A 19,569-nucleotide genomic window follows, 5' to 3' on the forward strand; every position below is an offset into this window, starting at 1 on the left:
GATTCGCCATAACTTTTCTGTCATGCTGTCCTCTTTTTCTGCAACGCGCACACACGTAATACGCCAACACACACTGTAGTAATTGTAATAATATATATATTTTTTTTCCTGTAGCTTTCATTTCAAATATCTCCTTCTTTCACATTGCCTCTCTTCTCTTGTTGTAAAAACTCGATATAATTGAAAGAGAAAAAGATCGACATTTGCTATAAGAGCGTTGCTCCCCATCACAGTTTAATTTGGGGAACAACACACACCTAACGCGCTATTTTGCCCCTCCCCCCTCATTTCAAGGTTGTTTATTCCTCCGGCCATTGGGGTCTCATTTCTTTTTTACTTTTTTTCTTTTTTCCGTCTCGTCTCATCCATTGTTTTCATCTCAATTCATATCGAGGCCAACAACAACCCTTAACAAACTCACGATAGTCTCGCCGCCGCCTGCCAACTCCACCACCATCTCGCCACAAACTCCAACTCAACCTCAACTCACAATCAACCAAAAACACCAAAATGGTCACCACCCGCGCCTCCTCCTCCCGCGCCGCCAGCGTCGAGCCCTCCTCCTCCTTCTCCTCCCTCCCTCCGGCAACCCCCTCCGCCAAGCGCATCGCCAGATCCAAATCCTCCTCGTCCAAGGTATCCTCAACTTCATTCCGCCACGCGCCCACCACCGCCACCCTCGTCTGGCTCGCCATCTCCCTGCCCCTCGTCATCTGGGACACGGGCTACGTCCTCCTGCGCCCGCTCTCCATGCCCGGCGGCTCGCTCCACTGGCCCGTCTGGGCGCCCTACAAGCTCTACGGCGAGGTCGACCACATCTACGGCTGGAAGGCCTTCAACGCCGGAAACGGCTTCACCAGCGCCCAGGGCCTGCTCAACGCCGCCGAGACGCTCATGTATCTGTACTATCTCGCCGCCTGGCTGTTTAGCAGCAAGACCGCCGAGGGGGGTGCCAGGGTGCTGGCCGGCAGAGGCGGCGCCAGGGCTACGCTGTTTGGCTATGCCGCTGCTGTCATGACGCTTAGCAAGACTATTCTGTACTGTAAGACAATCCCTAAACCATTGTTTTTCGTTTGAATCGACTTGAAGTGTTTAAAACGCGTACTGACAAGAGCCAATTGGACGAATTGTATAGGGGCAAACGAATACTACAGCGGCTTTGACAACATCGGCCACAACCCCCTCAACGACCTCATCCTCCTCTGGATCATTCCCAAGTGCGTCCATCTTTTCCTCTCAACATCAATCTCCATTCTTGAGCAAAATGCCTTTCCTTTTTTGAAAAAGTAAAAAGCTAATTGTGAAAATAGCGGTGCTTGGCTCGTCGGCCCGACTTACATGATCTGGTCCATCGGCGCCGACCTCATCGACTCGCTCAATTCCACTTCACGCTCAAAGAGAGATTAAAAGCGGGTGAATCAAACCAAACGGGGGACTTCAAAGACTGCGTGTCGGGACACGAGCAATGGAAAAAAACATTTGCTCAATCCTCCAGCAGTGTGGTGGCAAAGCCGAGGAGAGTTGGCAAGAGGCCAAGTTGCACGTGTATGTATCTGTATAAATATACATACAAAAGGTGTGTATATAGGTATGCATTTATGAATTCTGTCTGTAGGCCCTATACCCGCAAAGCAATTCGCACGAAGAAATGAAAAAAAAAAAAAAAAAAACAATGCTCAACTTGCTATTTCATATACTAGCTCTTACAAAATAAATATTCAAGCGTCCAGTCTAAGAGGGCGACTCCTCTTTACCTAAGTATGTATCCCGATTTATACCATATCCCAGGACTTTGTAAACAGAAAGAATGTCCAATACACCAGTAATGAATGACCGCCGGAGAAAATGGTATCGTAAACGTGTCAGCCGACACAGGGTATCAACCAAGCCATAAAAACACAAAACATGAAAACTATAAAATGCCAAAAAAAATTGCTTTTCCTTCTTGGAAAATGTCGTGTTCGTTTTCCCCTCTTTTTCGTATGTGTCCTCCTCCGAGTCGTATTTTTCATTACGCCCAAACCGTGGGCATGTCTATATACTAAGTCATATCGGTAAGTCCTCCAAGATCTGAATATTGTGCCCAGGCGTCGTTCTGATTAGTTGTTGTAGCGTCTGTATTATCAGCCCCGTCCATAAACGCCAGCATCATGGACCAATCGTCTGAATCTCTCCGGCTGGGAGTCCACGTTTCCTCGGTAATGCGGTTTTCGCGAATGCGGACGGAAATGGGTCTGGCCTCGAACCCAAAATTTTTCCGTCGAAGGTCTCCAAGCATGGTGTAGCGTCGCTGCAGGGCGGCAGGCGCCGGCGCCGACCGCGCGGGCTCCAGGCTTCTTCTTTTTCTTTTGATATCCTCTTTTCTGTTCGAGGGGGCTTCGGGGAAGGCTTCTGGGTAGTAGTGGAGCCCCGCCGCCAAGTTTTCCACGTCGCCGGAAATGGCGCTGGCGGACACTGAACGCGGCAGACCCATTCTTACCGGCGCCTTGTCTTGTGGACCCCAGCGGGCGAGCATAAGCTCAAGCTCCAAGACCGCATCGGACGTAGGCGTTGCTGGGCTGGAAAGTACACTCGAGGAGAGCGTGTCGATCGTGCTGCTCATGCTCTCGGGGATTGACGAGGCCATGGTGCTGGAGCTCGAATTCGACTGTGCGGATGCCGTCGAATCGCTGCGACCCGCCAGATTGCCCTTCATCGTCAGCCCCTCCTCATCCGCCTCCACGGTAACTGTTTGTGTTCCGTTGCCATAGCCCTGTACCACAATCTCGTGGTACAATGGCTTCCCAGGCGGCGTCATTGATGCTTGTGATCCCGACATGGAGCTCCTCCTCAATATCCTCAGTGACCTGCGGATAGTCGAATTGCGTCGCAGGCTCATGGAAAATGAGCTTGAGCGAGACAAGGTGGTGGGAGAGGGGCTATCAGACATGGTAGACAAGGACGAATTGCGGTTCTTGTGCGTCAAGGCGAAATAGTCAATGTCGGGTTTGATCTCTATCCTGCCAACTGCTGTCTCCTGAATCTTAATGGTTCGCTTGGGCGCATTTTCATCGATGGCAACAATGTCGGTTTGAATGCGCAACGACCTCTTCGATTCACGAGGTGCCGATGACCATGGGGGGATGCAGTTCATCGAGGCTGTAAGGTGGTACGGCGCGTCCTCACCATCCACCTCTATTGGTTTTCGTGTTGCACGGCGGAGAACTTGGTGTACCGCGTAGACCAGGACCCATCGTACCTTGCGAGCCTCCAGCAGGGAAATCTTTTCGTTTTTATCGGCCTTGCTAGGGGCAATAATCATGGCCTCTTCGAACCGGCGGTACGCCTGTACGAGATCATTCTTGAAGCATTTCTCCGTCCAGTTGGATGCTGTAATCAGAGCTGCAATCGTAATTTGTTGCTGCTCTGGAGCTACCTTTTCTAGGAAGGGAATCTTGGACAGAAGACGCAGCCCATCAGTAGAAGTCTCGACTTGAGGCAGCTGGGGGAGAGGGTGCGGTAGAGGCTCAAAGTGATTGTTCTCATCAAAGGTTTGGATAAGCTGCTCGGTGCAGATACCACCAACCGCTGTGGACGGTATGCTGTCCGATGTAGTATAGTTGCTGTCCACCAATAGCTCGTACAAGGCATCAAAGTCATCCGCCATGGTATTTAGCAGGCCAGCGTCGAAAGCCCTAGGAGGATAGTAGCCAAACTTGGCCGAATAAAAGGACAGCAGGAAGCTTCGAAACCGCTCCAGGTGGGCGCGAGTCCCAGGTGGAATGCCCAAGTTTGTCTCTGATAGTTCTTCGTCAAGGAAGCTCCGGAGTCTGGTGGTTGTCTGCTGGAGCATTGCGTTCATCTCCAGACGTGCTCTGCGGACGAGCGATCGCGATACCGCACTGATGAGCTGTTCCATGAGATGAAAATTAGCATCGACTGTACATTTGTTCCATGGCCAGTGAACCAAGCAGGAGAAGGAGAGAAAAGGCATGCGTTAATGCCCAACCTCTAGGCGTATCGTTCCTTACCTGATATTCCGAGTTGTAGAAGAGACGATCATGCATGCCAACGCAGTGAGCAAAAGCCCGTTTATACAAGTTGCCGAGCTGAAACGTCTCCGCTACGTAAAGGGCCGCCGTTGCGTGAGTAGGCGCTCCGACCATGTCGAGGTACTGCGCCTGGCGCATATACTCTAACAAGTCATCGACGTTGCTTCCTGACGAGGACCGGAACTCGCGCATAGAGTGAAGGAGCGCAACGAGGGTGCTGCCCAAGTGCCTGCCCACCATTGGCCTCCCCAGAATCCATGCGCAAAGATTTCGTATGGCTAGGTGATATTGCTGCGCCTGCTTATCGGTGGCATTGAGCGGGGCCGGTATATACAGCTCAGCTGTCGACCTAGGGTGCAGCTGATCCCACCGCTCAATCTCCTGCGCCGTATTGGATGCGATGCCCTCGAGGACTAGGAATTTCTCGACAAGAGGCAGGCAGCCAGCCGAGAGCAGAGCGGCAAATGGCAGCTTGAAGGACGGCCCACGCTTTGAATCGCCCTTGGCGTATAAGTGGATGAGGCAGTTGCCGTTCCTCTCCCATATGTCCGAGTCCTATAAGCAACACCACAGAGTCAGATGAATGCTGCCAATACACCATTGAGCATTGGCCTCGTGTTCAGAACCAGGCCCTCGCTGTCATTTACAGACTCGACTCACCCGTCGTAGGCCATCCCAGTCCCTGCACGTCCTGTTGGCGCCGTCCCATCGCTTAAGCGGCACGACCTTGCCATCCTCTCCAATGGAAAGTCCGCGAGCCCTGCGGACGCTGTTTGATCTCGCCCTCGGGCCGGCCATCAGAGGCGGCAGAAGAGCTATTCACACACACAGGAGTGGAGTGCAGCAAACGAAGCCCGCAAAGGACCGGCGTTTTGGTGAGGGAGACCGCTGGGCAAGGGGGGGGCGGAATAGCTTCCAATGATATGAGACAGGCCACCCGGCGTCGAGTTAGTATATATACCCTGTGTATATGTGATTTATATATGCAGGCTGAAGCATCCACCGCAGCAACAAAAAAGAGAGAGGAAAAAAGTCTAAAATGCTCCTCGTCTTGCGTCCTTCACACCATGCCAGCCCTCCCACGCAGGATCCAAAGGTAAAACAGAGGCCAGGCCGGCAGCCAGTCGACGTCAAGCAACGAATCACGCAGAGGCCAACGCCGAGACGTCACAGGCTAGTGATGGCGAGCCCGCTCTCGTGTTGCACGGCCGGCGTGTGGTTCCTGCAAGGCTTGAAGCTTGCTGGGCGCCCGTCGACTCGATGGCGGTATCACGGCAGTACGGATTCGCAGTCGAAAGCGGCCATAGAAGCAGTCACTGGTCCAGAGCCATCGTTGCCTCGCGAGTGGTGGAAAGGGGCTCACACGAGCCGGGAGGGGCGTTTGGCGGGCAGAGGTCAGGAAAGTATAACGCAGAGGAGAGGAAGAAAAGGTGCCAGGCCCAGACGTCTGGACGACGTTTTCGTAGCTCTTGTTGTTCTCGGGAGCTGAAAAGGCAATTGCTCTTAGCCCGGTGCTTTAGCCCAGGTTAGTGCATTGCAATTTTTCCTTTTCCCCCTAGCAGCCAGGAGCTTAGGCCAGCAGCCAAAAATCTGCAAGGATGCGGCCCCTGTATTTTGCATCCATCAGCGCTCGTCAATGGCAACAATCCCTCACATGTAATATCACGATGTACCCATTACAGAGCACGGAACTACGGACATTGCCACCACCGCGACCATCAAAATACACTCAAATATCGAATTGATAGATTACTCTACATGGCGTCAGGCAGATTAGATGCAGATCTACGCAGCGTCTTCTACAAGCAGCGAAGACATGCAAGTAAAACAGTGCCGGTGCGCCTTGGCGCTATTATAGCCCAATTGCTAAGATTAGCAGCCAGGCAGTGTACCTCGAGCTGGTGCTGTGAGCAGCGCAGCCAACAAGTACAGGCGCCAGAGCACATGCAGAAGCGCAGGGATGGCATCGCCGTCTGTCTGGTCTGCAAAAAGCCAAGCTAGGCGTCTTTCACAGCTCTTGGAAGAGGGAGGGGCGCTGTCGCATTCTAAGCGTTCGTTGCTTGCAGGGGTCCGCCAGCCGCTCAGTGGCTCTGCAGCGCCCACGAGGCGGTGGTGAGCTGGCAGCGACATGGAGTCTGATGTGGTCGAAATGCATGACTTCACTCCACTTCGGCTAGGCCACGATGGAGGAAAAAAAAGTCGAGAGACGCAGGAAGAAACGAAAATGGGCTCAGCACCACCACCCATGAGTAATTGATTTAGACAGCAACGTGATATATGATCCCTGCCCTCAGCAGCACAATTGATTAAATCCATCTCTTCTTCCCCTCTTTAGGCGGAGAAGCGAGCCTGCTCAACGGCCATGGCCCAACCTCCGGATGCATAATATCGACAAAGGCCGCGACCGGCCAGGCCAGGCCAGTCTGACCACGAGGGAAGAAGGGGAAAAAAAACCAGATTTTGGTCTGGGTCCCGCCACCACGCAGTGCTCCCATCATGTCCCATTATGCACATGCCGTCAAGCCTTGGGTACATGTACATGTGCTGTAGCTGCAACGACAGTGACGCCAGGGATCCTTCGCAAGCCCGCTTCCACAAGACACAAACGAGATGCATCCACGTCACTCACGCTATTGACGAGCTGAGATGAAGCTCAGCAATGCCAATTGCTTGTACACAGTTGCAAAAAGCCCGCGGGCTTGCCGCGGCCACGCTGGTGGAGCTGGACCTGTTACATGTCTCGTTCCCCCCCCCATTAGCTTACAAGACGACGCCGATGCGGTGTGTTCCTGACTATCGCTCCAGGGCATCAGATTCTCCTTCGGCTATTTTTCACAAATGCTCTATTTCTTCGGAACGGCTGGAATGCCATCCTGGCCAAACTTCCCTGTCTCTTCGTGGCCGATCCTGGAAAAGGCGCCCGGGAGTGGACCGACGCAGAAAAGTGATGAGTATCATCATGCCATGCCGTCCAGTCTCTCGTCTCTCTCCATCCCCATCGGACAGGGATCCGCGATATTCACCACCCCAGCTCAGTCTCCACTTGGGCGGCTCTGGCGGACTGCGGGCTGCGGCCATCTCAGATCCGATGCGCCAAAACACGCCCGACGCCGTGCGGACAGCATCATTGACTGCCAGAATTGCGTTACCTGCATCGCCCCCAATAAAAGGGCCCTAGCCTGGCAGTCGCCGAAACCAGCAGCATATGGTGATTTCAATAAACCACCGATCAAGAAGTGATTTGCTTTGTTTCCATCTCTCTTTCCCCTCACCTCTCCCTTCTATCCAGGTAGTTGGTTTTACAGCATGTGAGACGCTGCTGGGTCCTCTTGGCTAGTCTCAGTCTTGCCTTTTTTTCCTCTTCTGCCAGGGCAAAGAATCCAAGACACATCTCCACATTCTCAATTGCAACCGAACAAACGTTTAACAAGAGACACTTCCACGCAAGCTACGCTCGGCAAGGGGATTCCTAGTACAAAAGCCCATTGACTTTTCTTTTGCCCATCTATTTTGTCAGCCTTACGTACGCTCGTAAAATGGCGATTTTGTGTGCTCACTCAGCCCAGCTGAAGCCAAAGGCTAAATACGAGCAGCCAGCCGCTGTTCCTGATTACTCCTGTTCTTCCCGTGCCTCTCCTTATCTTTTTGTTCCTGGCCTGACTTGACCAAGAGGCGTGGTGGCACAACTATCCGTATGAGTAACCAACACGCCTCCAGAGAGAGGCTTCTCATCCCCCCGCTTACATCTCCTAAAGTAGAAAGAGCCTAAAGTAGGAAGACTGTAGAAGACTTCAGCATCCCCATCAACGCTCTGAGACATATGAGAGCATTTAAACCTTCACCGACAAAACCTGGCGGCAGCATACTCGTATATATTGTTGGCAGCAATTGCTTTCTAAGACACAGCCTAGTAGAACCACCAACCATAGCAAGCGAAAGACAGCAAACACAACTGACATCACAGCACTAGTGGCAGTTCACCTTATAGTCTGGAACCATAATGCTTCATACGAAGTGTTATTACAACTTGGCTGCCTCCATTAGCCGCATAACAAGCTTGCAGAAGAGGCATCAACATTAGTGTTGCTACAAAGCGGCACATGACGGAGCAATTATGCCTAAACAACTAGGATATTACACTGTGTCTTCGTATAGCTTGCGAAGACATATGTGAAAAAAAAGGGGGGGTTCTAAGTCGTCTATCAAGGTCCGGCGAGAGGCGTCGGTCGTCTAGCTTACACGAGAGCGAGTACGGAGAGTCGATCTTGACCAAACCCAACCACGGATGTGAAAAAATTTAATTATCATAGTGAAAGATAAAAAGTAGAGTTTTGATTGAACGAATTGCCACGGAAAGTAGTCCGGCGACCAAGTAAAAAGGTTTGGTCTGCTCTGAAAGCGCTGCAAGCATCAAACGAAAGCGGCCGGCTCCGTGTCGTCTTCGTATGGTAGCGCCCACGAGCAAAAGACCTGCCGATCCGCCACTGCCGAAATTTTCAGCGTGCGCATGTCAATCGAGGACGCACGTCGGCTTATCATGTCAGCGTCATTGCAGTATATCGATCGCCCGCTGTGAGAGCTTTGGCCAAGACGATCATCCAGAATCCGGGGCGCATCTGCAAAAGAGAAAGCGGGGAACAAATACGAGGACGCACCGACTTACATAAGCGGTCGGTCGGCGATCTGATAAGCAGCAGTTGGATCACGTGGAAATGGAGCTTTACCGAGCTCACCTTGCTTGAAGCGGGAGCTCTTCACCGAGGTTTTGCTATGGGTGAGAGCACGGCTAGCGATGCCCACCTGCACTCGTCGAATCGAATCAACGGAGATGTAGCGAAAAAGAAACATGTCGCTTTCGACTCCCTACACATACATCCAGTGTCCATGCTCGGATCAGACTGTACTCAGTTCCGGCAACGCGCTGTCCGACCCGGAAGAGGACGAGCGAACCTTTGACCCCAAAGCCCCGCGATCAAACTACAGCCTCTATCCGCTCGAGTACCTCCTCTACTGCGAAGACTGCCAGCAGATTCGATGTCCAAGATGCGTGACAGAGGAGTCTGTCACTTATTACTGCCCCAATTGCCTCTTTGAGGTTCCCAGCAGCAATCTGCGCAGCGAGGGTAACAGGTAAACAACGGTCCCTTTCGTCTTGAACGCAGATTTGTCATGGTCAAAAACTGATGGCTATTTGATCCAGATGTACGCGAAGTTGCTACCAGTGCCCAGTATGCATCGGCCCGCTCCAAGTCGGCGCCATTCAACCCACCACAGATGCGAACCTTTTGCCCACGCAGTATCAGACCAACCCCACGGGGGGACCGTACGCGCTCTTCTGCCAGTACTGCAACTGGACTTCGACCGAGATTGGCATCGAGTTCGATCGCCCTAGTGGCATATACAACCAGCTCTCCAAGATCAACAACGGAGGCAAGCCAAAGCTCACGCTGCGGGACGTCAAGGACCGTCGAAAGGATAACCCAGACGAACCACCCGTGCCCGACGACCAGGTCGATGCGGACTTGCAGTTTGCCAACCTCAAGGCGTTTTACCAGGGCCGGCTCTCGGAAACAAACACCTCAATACGCGGGCTGCCACTACACGATGGACTTGGGTTTTCGTCTCCGGCTGCTCTGACTCGCATCATGTCCTTGTACACCGGCCGGGGCCACCAGGGTCGCTTGCAGCAAGGTCCTGCAGATATCATGCGCGAGGCCCTGGGCACCAACGACGGCTTGAAAATCGCCAATCTAGATGAGTCAAAAGAGATCAAGAAGCTCATCAGCGGAGGATGGGACGCTACAGCTTCACTGGAACAGCGTAAAGAGCAGACGGAGCCTATCCGGTTCGAAGACGAACTCCGGCCGATTGCATATCTGCTCCGCAGCAAGCGGTCGAAACGTTGTCCGGCATGTCGCCACATCATATCAAAGCCAGAGGCAAAGGTCACATCTACGAGATTCAAGATTCGTCTGGTTGCCAAGTCGTACATACCCACAATCACGATCCGGCCGCTAAACCCAACCGCTACGCCTGCGCCCGTCACATATCGGCCCATGGTCCAGGAAGAAGCGCCGTTGAAGCCGCATCAGCCGTACCACTTTGTCGTAACTTTCAAGAATCCCCTCTTTGACAACATCAAAGTCACGCTGGCCTCGCCAAATGCAACCCCAGGCCGTTTCTCCAGCAGAGTCACGGTGCTGTGCCCTCAATTTGAGGTGGACGCCAACACCGACATGTGGGATGATGCGTTGAAAGACGACGAAAAGGACAGGAGTCGCAAGGCGGACGAAGGCCCTGAAGTGGGCAAAATTTGGGAAAAGGGACGAAATTGGGTGAGCATCGTGCTGGAAGTTATCCCGGCTTCTCTGCGAATCGAACACCTGCCTAAGAAGGGCAACGAGAAGATTGATACCAGCCCACTCAAGAGCGGCGAAGATATTCTTGAGATCCCCATGTTTGTTCGCATGGAATGGGAGGCTGATACGCAAGCTGACATGGACGGGCCGGCTAGCAAGGACAACAAGGAGACGAGGGAGAAGCGAGAACTGGCATACTGGTGCGTGCTTGGGGTGGGGCGCATCAGTCACGATTAATGGACGACTACTTTTTTACAGCGATAGACAACCCAAGAGATAGACAAAGACCGAGATAGAGCACGAAGATTTAGGGTAGAGGAAGCGATAAGTGAATTGATCAAATCATGCCAGCAGCTTTTATATCATTTGAAAAAAACAAAAGCTACCTTGATATCAGACGCCATGCCCAAATGTTGACCAACCCACCGATGCTTTATAAACAGAGCAACGCATTTTAATTGCCTTGTATTTCCCAAGGGCTTCCCATTGACAAGTTTAGAAATGCCGATTAAATTTCTTTTTCTCCTCTAGACTAATTTAGAACTCAGAGCTGGTAGTCTGGGGGAACTCGAAGTTGACGTTGCGGCCAGTGAGTCTTCGGTAAACCTCAGAGTAGGTGTCGAGTCTGTAGTCAACGCCACCACGCTCCTTCTCGTCGAGGATGACCTTGAGGAGCTTGCTGCCGTCCTCCTTGGTGCGGATGCGCTTGCCGACGATCTCGACGGGGTAGGTGAGATCAGCCAGGATGGCGTCGTGGACGGCGGTCAGGGTGCGGGAGCGGGGACGCTTCTGCTTCTGGGTGTTGCGGGAGCGGGCAGAGCGCTTGGGGCGGGGGAGGATGCGGCGAGAAGCCAGGATGAGGACGTGGCGGTCGGAGAACTTCTTCTCCAGCTCACGGGTCAGGCTGTAGGGATATCGGAATTAGTCTTTTGAAATTGAAGCTTTCTCGGGGAATTGGGGGGTTTGCTTACCGCTGCTGAACACGGTGGAAGCCCTGCAGGGAAGGGACGGGGACAAAGATGACAATAGCCTTCTTGCCGTGGCCAACTTCGATCTATTCAAGATCCCAAAGTCAGCATGCGAGCTCCAGGACAGTTTAATGCCTTGGACCGCTTCCCGTCCTGCTCCACAGAAGTCAATAGTACTCAGGCTAGACGGCGCGTTCCCTCCATGAATATTTTTTTTTCCATCTCCGAGAGAGGGTTGTCAAACGACTCAATTCTGTCGAATCGGCTTGTTCATACAACATATTTCCTTCTCTGCGAGGGAGGGAGCGCGCCCAATCGTACGTCGAAGCCATTCGTAGAGAGCTTTGGGAACAGGATGTCGAAGAAAATGTTCGGTCTGGCTGTTTCTTTTTCATTCAAGTCATTCTCACCTCACGGGCAGAGACGATCTGCAGAGGTCGCAGGGCAACCTTGAGGTCGGCAGTGTTGCTCTCGAGATCGAACAGAGCCTGAGCAATGTTCTGCTCAAGCTCGGAGGGGTTCTGCCTCGAGGGGCTGTTGGCGGCGATCTTGTTGATGGCGCTCATCTTGGCTGTGGTTGCTCAACGGTGGGTTGGGATGAGTTGGATCGTGATAGTAGCAGCAAGAAAAATCGAGGGTCCTGGTATGGTAAACTTTGGCGCACTTGGAAAATGGGTTCGCTAAATTGGGGTTTTCGTGCCCTCTGCTCACGTTTGTGCGCTTGCAAGGGCTAGCGGGGTGCTTTGGCCTGAGGCGATAACTAAATGTGGGCCAAATCCACTGGATAAGGTACTGTGGGTCTGTCAATCTGGGAGGCAGATTCTTGGCCAATCCTGTGAAGCCTCTCAAAATCTCGAGATGGTTGAGGCTTATCAAATCGAAAATCGAGGCATCAATGTAGATTGGGATGGCCTTGATGTGCTTTTCTTTCACACAGTGATTCTCTTTCGGAAGAAATATAGCCATATAGCTCATATACTGTCAAGCGTATTATGCAGAGAGCTATGCTCCAGATGTGAAAGTATTCTTGCACTCAATCAGACAATTGGATGTTATGAGTGGAACATCAACTCTTGCAGCACATTCCAAATAATACCCAAGTATCATTAAGCATCTAGTACGTTATTTGGGCATCCTCCATTTTATTCACGTCATCACGGCTTTCTTTCCCTAAACATATAACGAAAATAATGTCACTTTGTTATTTCGATTTTCACCATAGGAGAGTGCCAAACGCAGCCACAATGGAAACCTCGCGAGCATCACGAAATCAGGAGCTCTTGCCTAGTGTATCTCCTCTTACTCGTTCCAATCAGTCCACTGAATCTCAGTCTTCTCGCTAAAACTCATTATTCAAGATGATCATTTGGTGTTACAGGAAGGAGAGACAGGCACCTGCCTCCCAGTGCCTACCTGCTCCTTCCCTCTGAACTGACCTCCATTTCCACCTTTATGCCCAAAAGTTTCCCAAACTCATCCAAAAAAAAATTTCTCTCCTTTCTACCCTTTTCTGTCTGTCTCAATCTGCGTCCATCGTTCATTAGCCCAACTGTGTCTCTCATTGTTCTGCCCTTGTCAGTATCAGAGTCCAAATCTTATACTCGGCCACTCCCTCTTGTCAACAAGATGATAGGCATCTTTCTATTCGCCATTATCGGTGCGATTGGTGCTTTTTGCCAAACTACGCACAGCAACGGCGCATTCTCGTACCAGGGCTGCTCTTCGATCGACTCATCTTGCTTCGGAAATGCCCTTGTGTTTTCTGACGGTCGCCTGACTCCTGAAGCGTGCCAACGTGCCTGCCAAGGTCACCTCTTCGCTGCCCTTTTTCCCGAGTAAGTTTCAAGGCCATTCTGTCTAGACTTCTATCCCTCTGACCGGACCTTGCAGCTCTTGCCGATGCGGAGATGATGCAAATGGTGTTCAACCAACCGACGAGTCAAAGTGTGACTATCCGTGCATGGGAGACAGCACTCTCGGCATGTGTGGGAGCATCTGCCCAGAGAATTCACCCATCATTGCCAACATTTACACGCGAGTCACACCTAGTCAGGTGCCAGCCTATGGAGACCCAACAAACGTTCAGTCCTCTGTCGCTGCGGCTGACACCTCCTGCACATCTACTGATGTCTCATCAGTTGGAGAACCGTGGCAGCCTCAGAGAATCACGCCAGAAGGACCACCACCAGGAATTCCAACATCTTTCGTTGGTCCTGCATCTGGAGATCCAGCAGCATCAGTGAATCCAACCCTTGGTTCTCCTGCATCTCAGAGTCCTCAAGAAACACCATGCGCTACTGAGAGCAATACTGGCTTGTCCACGCCTTCTCAGGGTCCCCAGGATCCCCCAGGCCCCCAGGGACCTCTTACCCCAACTGACAATGCCCCGGAGCCCAAGACGTTTTCCAGCCCAAACCAGCAGGCTCCAAATGCGACACCTTCTGCCATTTGCGCGTCGCCTCAACCAGAGTCCTATTCTGGGGGAAACACTCCAGGCTCTCCTGGTGCAAATCCTGGTGGTGTGGATTCAGCGAATAATTGTGACCCTGCTGGGGCGCCAAATGAATCTCCTGTCGTTTCCCCCGAGAGCACTCTCTGGCCGTGGCCGAGCAAGAAGCCTGAGGGTGATCCTCCGGTTCCCTCTCACGTTCCGGCTTCGGATTCCCCTTCTGGGTTCATTCCTCCTCTCTCTGGTGGAGGGTTCATCTTGCTGGCAGCAGCAATTATCTGGTAAAATGTTACGAAACATTGTTTTTTTTTCCTTTTTCGAACTGATGGGCCGGAGGAGCTCAATAATGAGCAATATCTCAGTGGATTGTGTTTGGGAGATTTTTGGAAGCTGATTGACGGCTGGTACAGTGGTTGATAGCTAAGTGCAGTAAAGACTTACGCACGCATTCAATATTGTACAAGAAAGACTGCAAAATAATTGATTCATTCGACTATCTTCTTGACATTAATCGTGGACCACTTGTATGTGAATATTGTTGTGAAACGTAGTCGCTCATAGCAGCTTTATTCTTGGATGAGTACTTGTGGTCAGGCTACCATAATGGCTAATTCCAGAAAAGGTGTCGATATTTGATGACTCTGCATCACAATGGCATTGCGATACATTGATTCTGTCACATATTTGCTTTAGTTATGGCTTGACTTTCAACGTCCACTTACAGGGTAGCTGTGAATATGGATCATCGACCACCATCTGGTGGGGCACTGTGTGGAGGGGCTCTCGCGGTTGTGCAACCGTGGCGGGGCAGCAGCTTGGACTTGGATGCGTCGTCGGGCTCTGGCCAGAACCCCGAAACCTGGAGCCTTCATCAGCGGATCGAGGCACCAGACCGGCCTGAATCGGGAATCATTTGTAGACTGCAATCTCCAAACAATACCGGGCCAACATGCAGTCCGGAATCTCAGGTACGGAAGCCATGACAATGCAATGGCTGATCAACCGGCCCCTTGCGGTGTGCTGACCGCAGAATCTCGAGACAGCCTCCGAGGAGCTCCAGAAGGCCTTCAGCTCGCTGCTGGCGACGCCGTCCGACTTTGCCCTGCTGGTGACGATCGAGCGCGAGACCCTGACGCCCGTCCAGACCATCGCGGGCACATCGTCCGACTTTGGACAGAACCTCTCCGTGCTCGAGCCCTTCATCAAGCCCGACGTCGCCCTCTATGCCATCCTCCGCCGCTACGACGACTCGCCCAGGTTCGTTGCCGTGACATACGTGCCCGACGCCGCCAAGGTCCGCCAGAAGATGCTGTTCGCCGCGACGCGTCTGACGCTGACGCGGGAGCTGGGCACCGAGCACTTCCGTGAGACGCCGTTCATGACCATGGCCCACGAGTTGACGGAAAAGGGGTTCAAGGCCCACGATGCCCACAACGCACTGGAGGCTCCCCTGACTGAGGAGGAGAAGACGCTGGGAGACGTCAAGAGAGCTGAGCAGGAGGCTGGATCTGGCACTGCTATCCGGGAAATCCACCTCAGCAAGAGCCTGTCGATGCCGGTTAATGAGGATGCTATTGCGGCAATGAAGGAGGTTGCTGAAGGGCAAAAGGCCGCAGCTACACTGGTAAGCTGTCTCGACACGGTATGGGGAAGTGCTCAAAACAAAGAGACTAATCATGTGTGACGCAGAAAATCAACGCAGCTACCGAGAGAGTCGAGCTGGCGACCGACTCGTTGGATCCCAGCTCTCTCACCAGTCTCATCAAGAGCATCTCGCCGGTCGAGCCGCGGTTTACCTTTTATCGGTTCACCCATACCCACGAAGGGACTGAGCAGACGCCGGTGCTCTTCTTTTACACCTGCCCCGCCACGGCTGGGAACAAGGCAATCAAGAGCAGGATGCTGTACCCTCTTATGAAGCGTGCCGTCCTCACCATTGCCGAGCAAGAGGCCGGCATCACCCTGGAGAAGAAGTTTGAGGTGGAAGACCCCAGCGAGCTTACCGAGGAGGAAGTCCTCAACGATCTCCATCCCAAGAAGGTGGTATCATCGGGCTTTAGCAGGCCCAAGCGCCCGGGCAGGTAGACGCCCTCACGAGTTACGACACATACGAACGGAACGATCTAGCCTGAATAGAACATTGTCCATACTTTTTATACAAGATATATATCTAGCTCTTTTTACTGAAAATGCCTAGGGGACAATTCCTTCCCCTTCCAGGACGTACATGATCCAACTCCGCATTCCGGGGATGCAACATAAAATCTCTAAGCGAAACATGATTGCTCATCATATAATTACCGTTATTCACAAACCATAATATCCTTTCCTATGCATGCAAGGGCTGACCCTGTTTCATTTCTTTTCTAGAACTAGACTACTGTCAGAGACTATCTTTGTCCTCTCATCTCGGTCGATTCATAAAAAGCAAAGGGGTATATCGCAACAAAATGCAATCGACTCTCAAACAAGGCCATTTCTTACTCCTCGTATTTGCCGCCGACAAAGGCCAAGTTGCTCTGCTCTAGTTTTGACTTGAGGTACTCGTAGACGGTGAAAGTGACGGCTTGGCCGGGGGCGACTCGCATGATACGAGGAGTGATGCCCTTGTAAAAGGCGTGGAAACCTTCTTGTCTGGGGGGGAGAGAGAATTGTTAGCTTTCTGTTTCAGTCCAAGAGTTTTTTCCAGGGAAAACATACTTGAACATGTCGCTGGCAATGGTGGTTATTCTCGTCCACGCAGTGGTGCCAAACTCGGCGGGTGTCTTTTGCAGGCGAGTCTTGATTGTGTCGATGGGAGCATTGCTGAGAGGGCCCATGGCGCCGCTCACAAGACCAATGATGGTTGTCTGCCAGCTGGGGAGGTTACCGTCCGCATACTGAGGCTGATAGTCCTTGAGCCAGTTCTTAAAGTACGAGTACGCCGTGAAGTTGACAGCCTGGTTCGATCCCTGTCTCAGAGCCGTCAAGCTAACGCCGCGATACAGCGCGCCAACGCCCTCCTCCTTGACGACAGTGTACAGCGCATGCGCCGCGTTTCTGTACTTTGGAATGTCCAGCGGGTCAGCCATGGAGTGGTGCTGCGCCTGCAGCCGGATCTTGATGACCTCCATGGGCGTCACGACGGCCACGGCCTCGGTCACGCCCGCCGCCAGACCGGCCATGAAGGTGCCGCGGCCGGAGACGGTGCCGGTGGACTTGTCGGCGAGGAGCTGCTTGTACCACTCAAACGAGGTGAAGCGGATGGCCATCTTGGGGACGATGCCGGTCAGGACGGCGCCGAGGCCCTTGTACAGCGCGAGGGGGGGTTTCCTTCTTGACGACCTCGACACCGGTTTTGATGAAGCCGCGGCGGGGGGGCGCCGGGCATGCGCGCGCGACGGGAGAGCTGCATGCGCACTTTGATTGTATCTGCGTGGGTGTTAGTATGATGTTTTATTGTGGATGATGAGTTTGTATAAGAGGTTGGGGACGTACCTAAAGGGTGGCAGGCGAGAGCTTCCATCATGCCGGCACCACCTCCAGCTATGGGAACGAAGCATGTTAGTTACATGTCATTGGCAACTTGTGGTTTATGGAAAATAGAAGTCAAAGAGCAATAGCGTACCGATGAGGTTTGTCGCCGCCGTGGGCGGTTGTTTTGAGCCTTCTCTAGTCATTGTGATGGCTGTGCTTCGTACTCAAAAGGGAGGTATGTATGAGCTCCTCGAGGAATGATTGCTCTTCAGGAATATGCTTCTTTGTTTTGTTTATAGCTTTCCGTTGTATAGTGAGTCACCACCTTTGTGTGTGCTGCCGAGGATATCGTGTGCCACCACGCGGAATGAGCCGAGCTTATTTTCTTTGTTTAATATGAAGCTATGGGGATAGCTAGGCGATTTGGGGGACCAGGAGGAGCCGGGTATTCAATCAAGCGAGTTGTAATGCAGGGGGGGAATTGCAAGCAGGAGGAATGAATAAGAGGATGAGGAGGAGATGGGACGAAGGGATTGACACGAGAGGTAAGAAGGAGTAAGAAAACAAGAGGAATAAACACAAAAAAGAGTCATACTCCAAAGAAAAAAGAGCCGATATACGCTTCTTTAAGAAGAAAGCAGCCACCCAGTTTTGACATATGATTCCGGCTCTCTAGCCCCCCCCCAGCCAGCATCATGGCTTTTCTTCTATACACGCCCCCCTTTTGCCCGTTTTGGAGCTAGAGGCTGCAAGGCAAAAAGAACTACACGAGGAAGAGGAAAAGGGAAGGAAAAAAGCCACAGCCATTGGACCGTTCAGCCCCCCAATCACAAGACTCAAACCCCCCCCATGTCCTAACAAAATGAATAAGGTGAGCCACAGCTCGGTAGACTTTTGCGTCTATTGGAATAAATTTTGCCCCTCCCCCTTCAGGCCGGAAAGCCGGGGTTTGGTGCTGGGTAGATGATAGGCTGAGACATGTGCTTCTGTTTGCCAATAAGGCTTGTATCTACAACACTGCCGTACTGGAAAAGCTTAAGCCGCCGGGACCCCGCGAAAAACAGCAGTAAAAAATATGGGGGAAATCTTGCTTGGCCCGCGGCTTTGAAAGTTCGCCTGGGTTACCCCCCACATGCTACGGAAAGGAAAGGAGAAAGGGGGGGTGTGAGAAGCATTTCGTTTATTCAATGGAAAATACCTAGAGCTTGACATGAAAGACAACCAACTCAGTCAATCATGGGGTAGTACTGTAGTACCGTAATTCCAGGGACGAGTACACAGGTGAAAGGAGGCCATAGCCGGACGGGTGGAGGAATTTCGGCTTGAAAAGCCGGGGCTGCCAGTCCGATCTATGTGTGGAGGAGCTCCGTGTGGCCGGAGAAAAGTCAATTGTATAGCGCAGGGGGTTACATAACATGCACATGCAGTAATTAGCATGCAGACTATTTTCAGAGATAATTCCTTTTTGTAATTCAAAAAAATATATATTATTCTTCTGCTTCAATGCTGCGCAATGTGTAGTGCAACACCCGAATGATCATCCCATGTGCCAAATAAAAAAACATAAACCACCCAAAAGTGACGTTATTCGTCCTTCCCTCGTACCGACCACAGGCCGAGCTTGTGATAATGCGGGGTGCCGAGCCACAGTGATGACGGCACACCCCCCCCGGGTGGGTATCTTTCTTTGCAATCTTATCTAAGACAAGAAAGCAAGTTCAAGCAATAGAGCAAAACAACAGAATATCTGAACTAGGCCGGGAGGGATCGGAGGCGCGGGAAAATCGTTAGGGAGAGCACCTAGGTTGACCCGCTGATTTGCCGTCTTGGACCGAGGTTCGTTTGCAATTCGGCTCATGGGGAGTTCCAATTTAGTTCAGGCAAAGAAGCCAAGAGTCATTTGACGTTTGTTTGGACGCTGATCGGAGGCGTGTACAGGGCTTGACTGATTGTGGTAAGCGTGAGATTGTATATGATTGCTTGTTCATAACTATTTGAGCAGACAACGTAGAAGTGACAACTCTCTAATGAATAGGAAATTTAGTAGAGTAACAGCTCTGTATAATAAGCTGCTTACCTCATGCGACTCCCTTGTATTATTGCAGGTAGCTGCACCGAAGGATTTGCTGGCGATATATGTCAGCATTCCTTCAGCGGTGTCCATCTTTGTAAGCCGACGCTCTTCAATTTCAGTTGATCAAAATCCAATCTCAACCGATCAAAATCCAATCTAATTTGATCTGTGCAGAAACACCAAATCCCAGCATGCAATCGTTATAACAACATTGTACCTGACAGCGCAAGCA

General features: G+C 51.9%; 10 protein-coding genes across 10 annotated transcripts; 5 read left to right on the forward strand and 5 right to left on the reverse strand.

The window, feature by feature from the left end:
* Positions 1-510: 510 nt before the first annotated feature.
* Positions 511-1,407, forward strand: TrAtP1_004965 (uncharacterized protein; the record flags this gene model as incomplete). Its single annotated transcript, XM_014083220.2, has 3 exons — positions 511-1,042; positions 1,136-1,217; positions 1,311-1,407. 3 exons carry the CDS (start codon positions 511-513, stop codon positions 1,405-1,407), a joined length of 711 nt encoding a protein of 236 aa, XP_013938695.2.
* A 634-nt stretch (positions 1,408-2,041) lies between these two features.
* On the reverse strand, positions 2,042-4,829 carry TrAtP1_004966 (uncharacterized protein; the record flags this gene model as incomplete). The annotated part of the gene is made up of 3 exons (XM_014084334.2): positions 2,042-3,889; positions 4,011-4,586; positions 4,692-4,829. The coding sequence occupies 3 exons, from the start codon at positions 4,827-4,829 to the stop codon at positions 2,042-2,044; spliced, it is 2,562 nt and encodes an 853-aa protein (XP_013939809.2).
* Positions 4,830-5,792: 963 nt separating this feature from the next.
* TrAtP1_004967 (uncharacterized protein) lies at positions 5,793-6,348 on the reverse strand. The gene has a single exon (XM_066112525.1). The coding sequence runs from the start codon at positions 6,345-6,347 to the stop codon at positions 5,904-5,906; it is 444 nt and encodes a 147-aa protein (XP_065968610.1). The 5' UTR covers position 6,348; the 3' UTR covers positions 5,793-5,903.
* A 521-nt stretch (positions 6,349-6,869) lies between these two features.
* TrAtP1_004968 (uncharacterized protein) lies at positions 6,870-7,271 on the forward strand (the record flags this gene model as incomplete). The annotated part of the gene is made up of 1 exon (XM_066112526.1): positions 6,870-7,271. One exon carries the CDS (start codon positions 6,870-6,872, stop codon positions 7,269-7,271), a length of 402 nt encoding a protein of 133 aa, XP_065968611.1.
* Positions 7,272-8,808: 1,537 nt separating this feature from the next.
* Positions 8,809-10,745, forward strand: TrAtP1_004969 (uncharacterized protein). The gene is made up of 2 exons (XM_014084335.2): positions 8,809-9,161; positions 9,232-10,745. Exons 1-2 carry the CDS (start codon positions 8,878-8,880, stop codon positions 10,625-10,627), a joined length of 1,680 nt encoding a protein of 559 aa, XP_013939810.2. The 5' UTR covers positions 8,809-8,877; the 3' UTR covers positions 10,628-10,745.
* Positions 10,746-12,012, reverse strand: TrAtP1_004970 (40S ribosomal protein eS7). The gene is made up of 3 exons (XM_014084336.2): positions 11,769-12,012; positions 11,362-11,444; positions 10,746-11,294 (listed from the first exon to the last, which is right to left on the reverse strand). Exons 1-3 carry the CDS (start codon positions 11,922-11,924, stop codon positions 10,928-10,930), a joined length of 606 nt encoding a protein of 201 aa, XP_013939811.1. The 5' UTR covers positions 11,925-12,012; the 3' UTR covers positions 10,746-10,927.
* Positions 12,013-12,224: 212 nt separating this feature from the next.
* TrAtP1_004971 (uncharacterized protein) lies at positions 12,225-14,338 on the forward strand. The gene is made up of 2 exons (XM_014084337.2): positions 12,225-13,193; positions 13,249-14,338. The coding sequence occupies exons 1-2, from the start codon at positions 12,811-12,813 to the stop codon at positions 14,090-14,092; spliced, it is 1,227 nt and encodes a 408-aa protein (XP_013939812.2). The 5' UTR covers positions 12,225-12,810; the 3' UTR covers positions 14,093-14,338.
* A 418-nt stretch (positions 14,339-14,756) lies between these two features.
* Positions 14,757-15,892, forward strand: TrAtP1_004972 (uncharacterized protein; the record flags this gene model as incomplete). Its single annotated transcript, XM_014084338.2, has 3 exons — positions 14,757-14,775; positions 14,851-15,431; positions 15,497-15,892. The coding sequence occupies 3 exons, from the start codon at positions 14,757-14,759 to the stop codon at positions 15,890-15,892; spliced, it is 996 nt and encodes a 331-aa protein (XP_013939813.1).
* A 395-nt stretch (positions 15,893-16,287) lies between these two features.
* TrAtP1_004973 (uncharacterized protein) lies at positions 16,288-17,058 on the reverse strand (the record flags this gene model as incomplete). The annotated part of the gene is made up of 2 exons (XM_014084339.2): positions 16,288-16,441; positions 16,508-17,058. 2 exons carry the CDS (start codon positions 17,056-17,058, stop codon positions 16,288-16,290), a joined length of 705 nt encoding a protein of 234 aa, XP_013939814.2.
* A 17-nt stretch (positions 17,059-17,075) lies between these two features.
* Positions 17,076-19,121, reverse strand: TrAtP1_004974 (uncharacterized protein; the record flags this gene model as incomplete). The annotated part of the gene is made up of 3 exons (XM_066112527.1): positions 17,076-17,218; positions 17,285-17,332; positions 19,064-19,121. The coding sequence occupies 3 exons, from the start codon at positions 19,119-19,121 to the stop codon at positions 17,076-17,078; spliced, it is 249 nt and encodes an 82-aa protein (XP_065968612.1).
* Between the last annotated feature and the right edge of the window lie 448 nt (positions 19,122-19,569).

Source organism: Trichoderma atroviride, chromosome 2, assembly GCF_020647795.1.
Source record: "Trichoderma atroviride chromosome 2, complete sequence".
In the NCBI taxonomy this organism is placed as follows: Eukaryota; Fungi; Ascomycota; class Sordariomycetes; order Hypocreales; family Hypocreaceae; genus Trichoderma; species Trichoderma atroviride.

What these genes read in the sequence shown, in the direction of transcription:
- TrAtP1_004971 (XM_014084337.2), top strand. Translation starts at nt 12,811, where the DNA reads ATGCCCAAAAGTTTCCCAAACTCATCCAAAAAAAAATTTCTCTCCTTT. An exon ending in TTCGCTGCCCTTTTTCCCGA is followed by an intron (nt 13,194 to 13,248) that starts GTAAGTTTCAAG and finishes CGGACCTTGCAG; the next exon opens with CTCTTGCCGATGCGGAGATG.
- TrAtP1_004967 (XM_066112525.1), bottom strand. Translation starts at nt 6,347, where the DNA reads ATGGATTTAATCAATTGTGCTGCTGAGGGCAGGGATCATATATCACGT.
- TrAtP1_004969 (XM_014084335.2), top strand. Translation starts at nt 8,878, where the DNA reads ATGTCGCTTTCGACTCCCTACACATACATCCAGTGTCCATGCTCGGAT. An exon ending in CTGCGCAGCGAGGGTAACAG is followed by an intron (nt 9,162 to 9,231) that starts GTAAACAACGGT and finishes TATTTGATCCAG; the next exon opens with ATGTACGCGAAGTTGCTACC.
- TrAtP1_004970 (XM_014084336.2), bottom strand. Translation starts at nt 11,924, where the DNA reads ATGAGCGCCATCAACAAGATCGCCGCCAACAGCCCCTCGAGGCAGAAC. An exon ending in AGATCGTCTCTGCCCGTGAG is followed by an intron (nt 11,445 to 11,768) that starts GTGAGAATGACT and finishes GATCTTGAATAG; the next exon opens with ATCGAAGTTGGCCACGGCAA. An exon ending in TTCCACCGTGTTCAGCAGCG is followed by an intron (nt 11,295 to 11,361) that starts GTAAGCAAACCC and finishes ATATCCCTACAG; the next exon opens with CCTGACCCGTGAGCTGGAGA.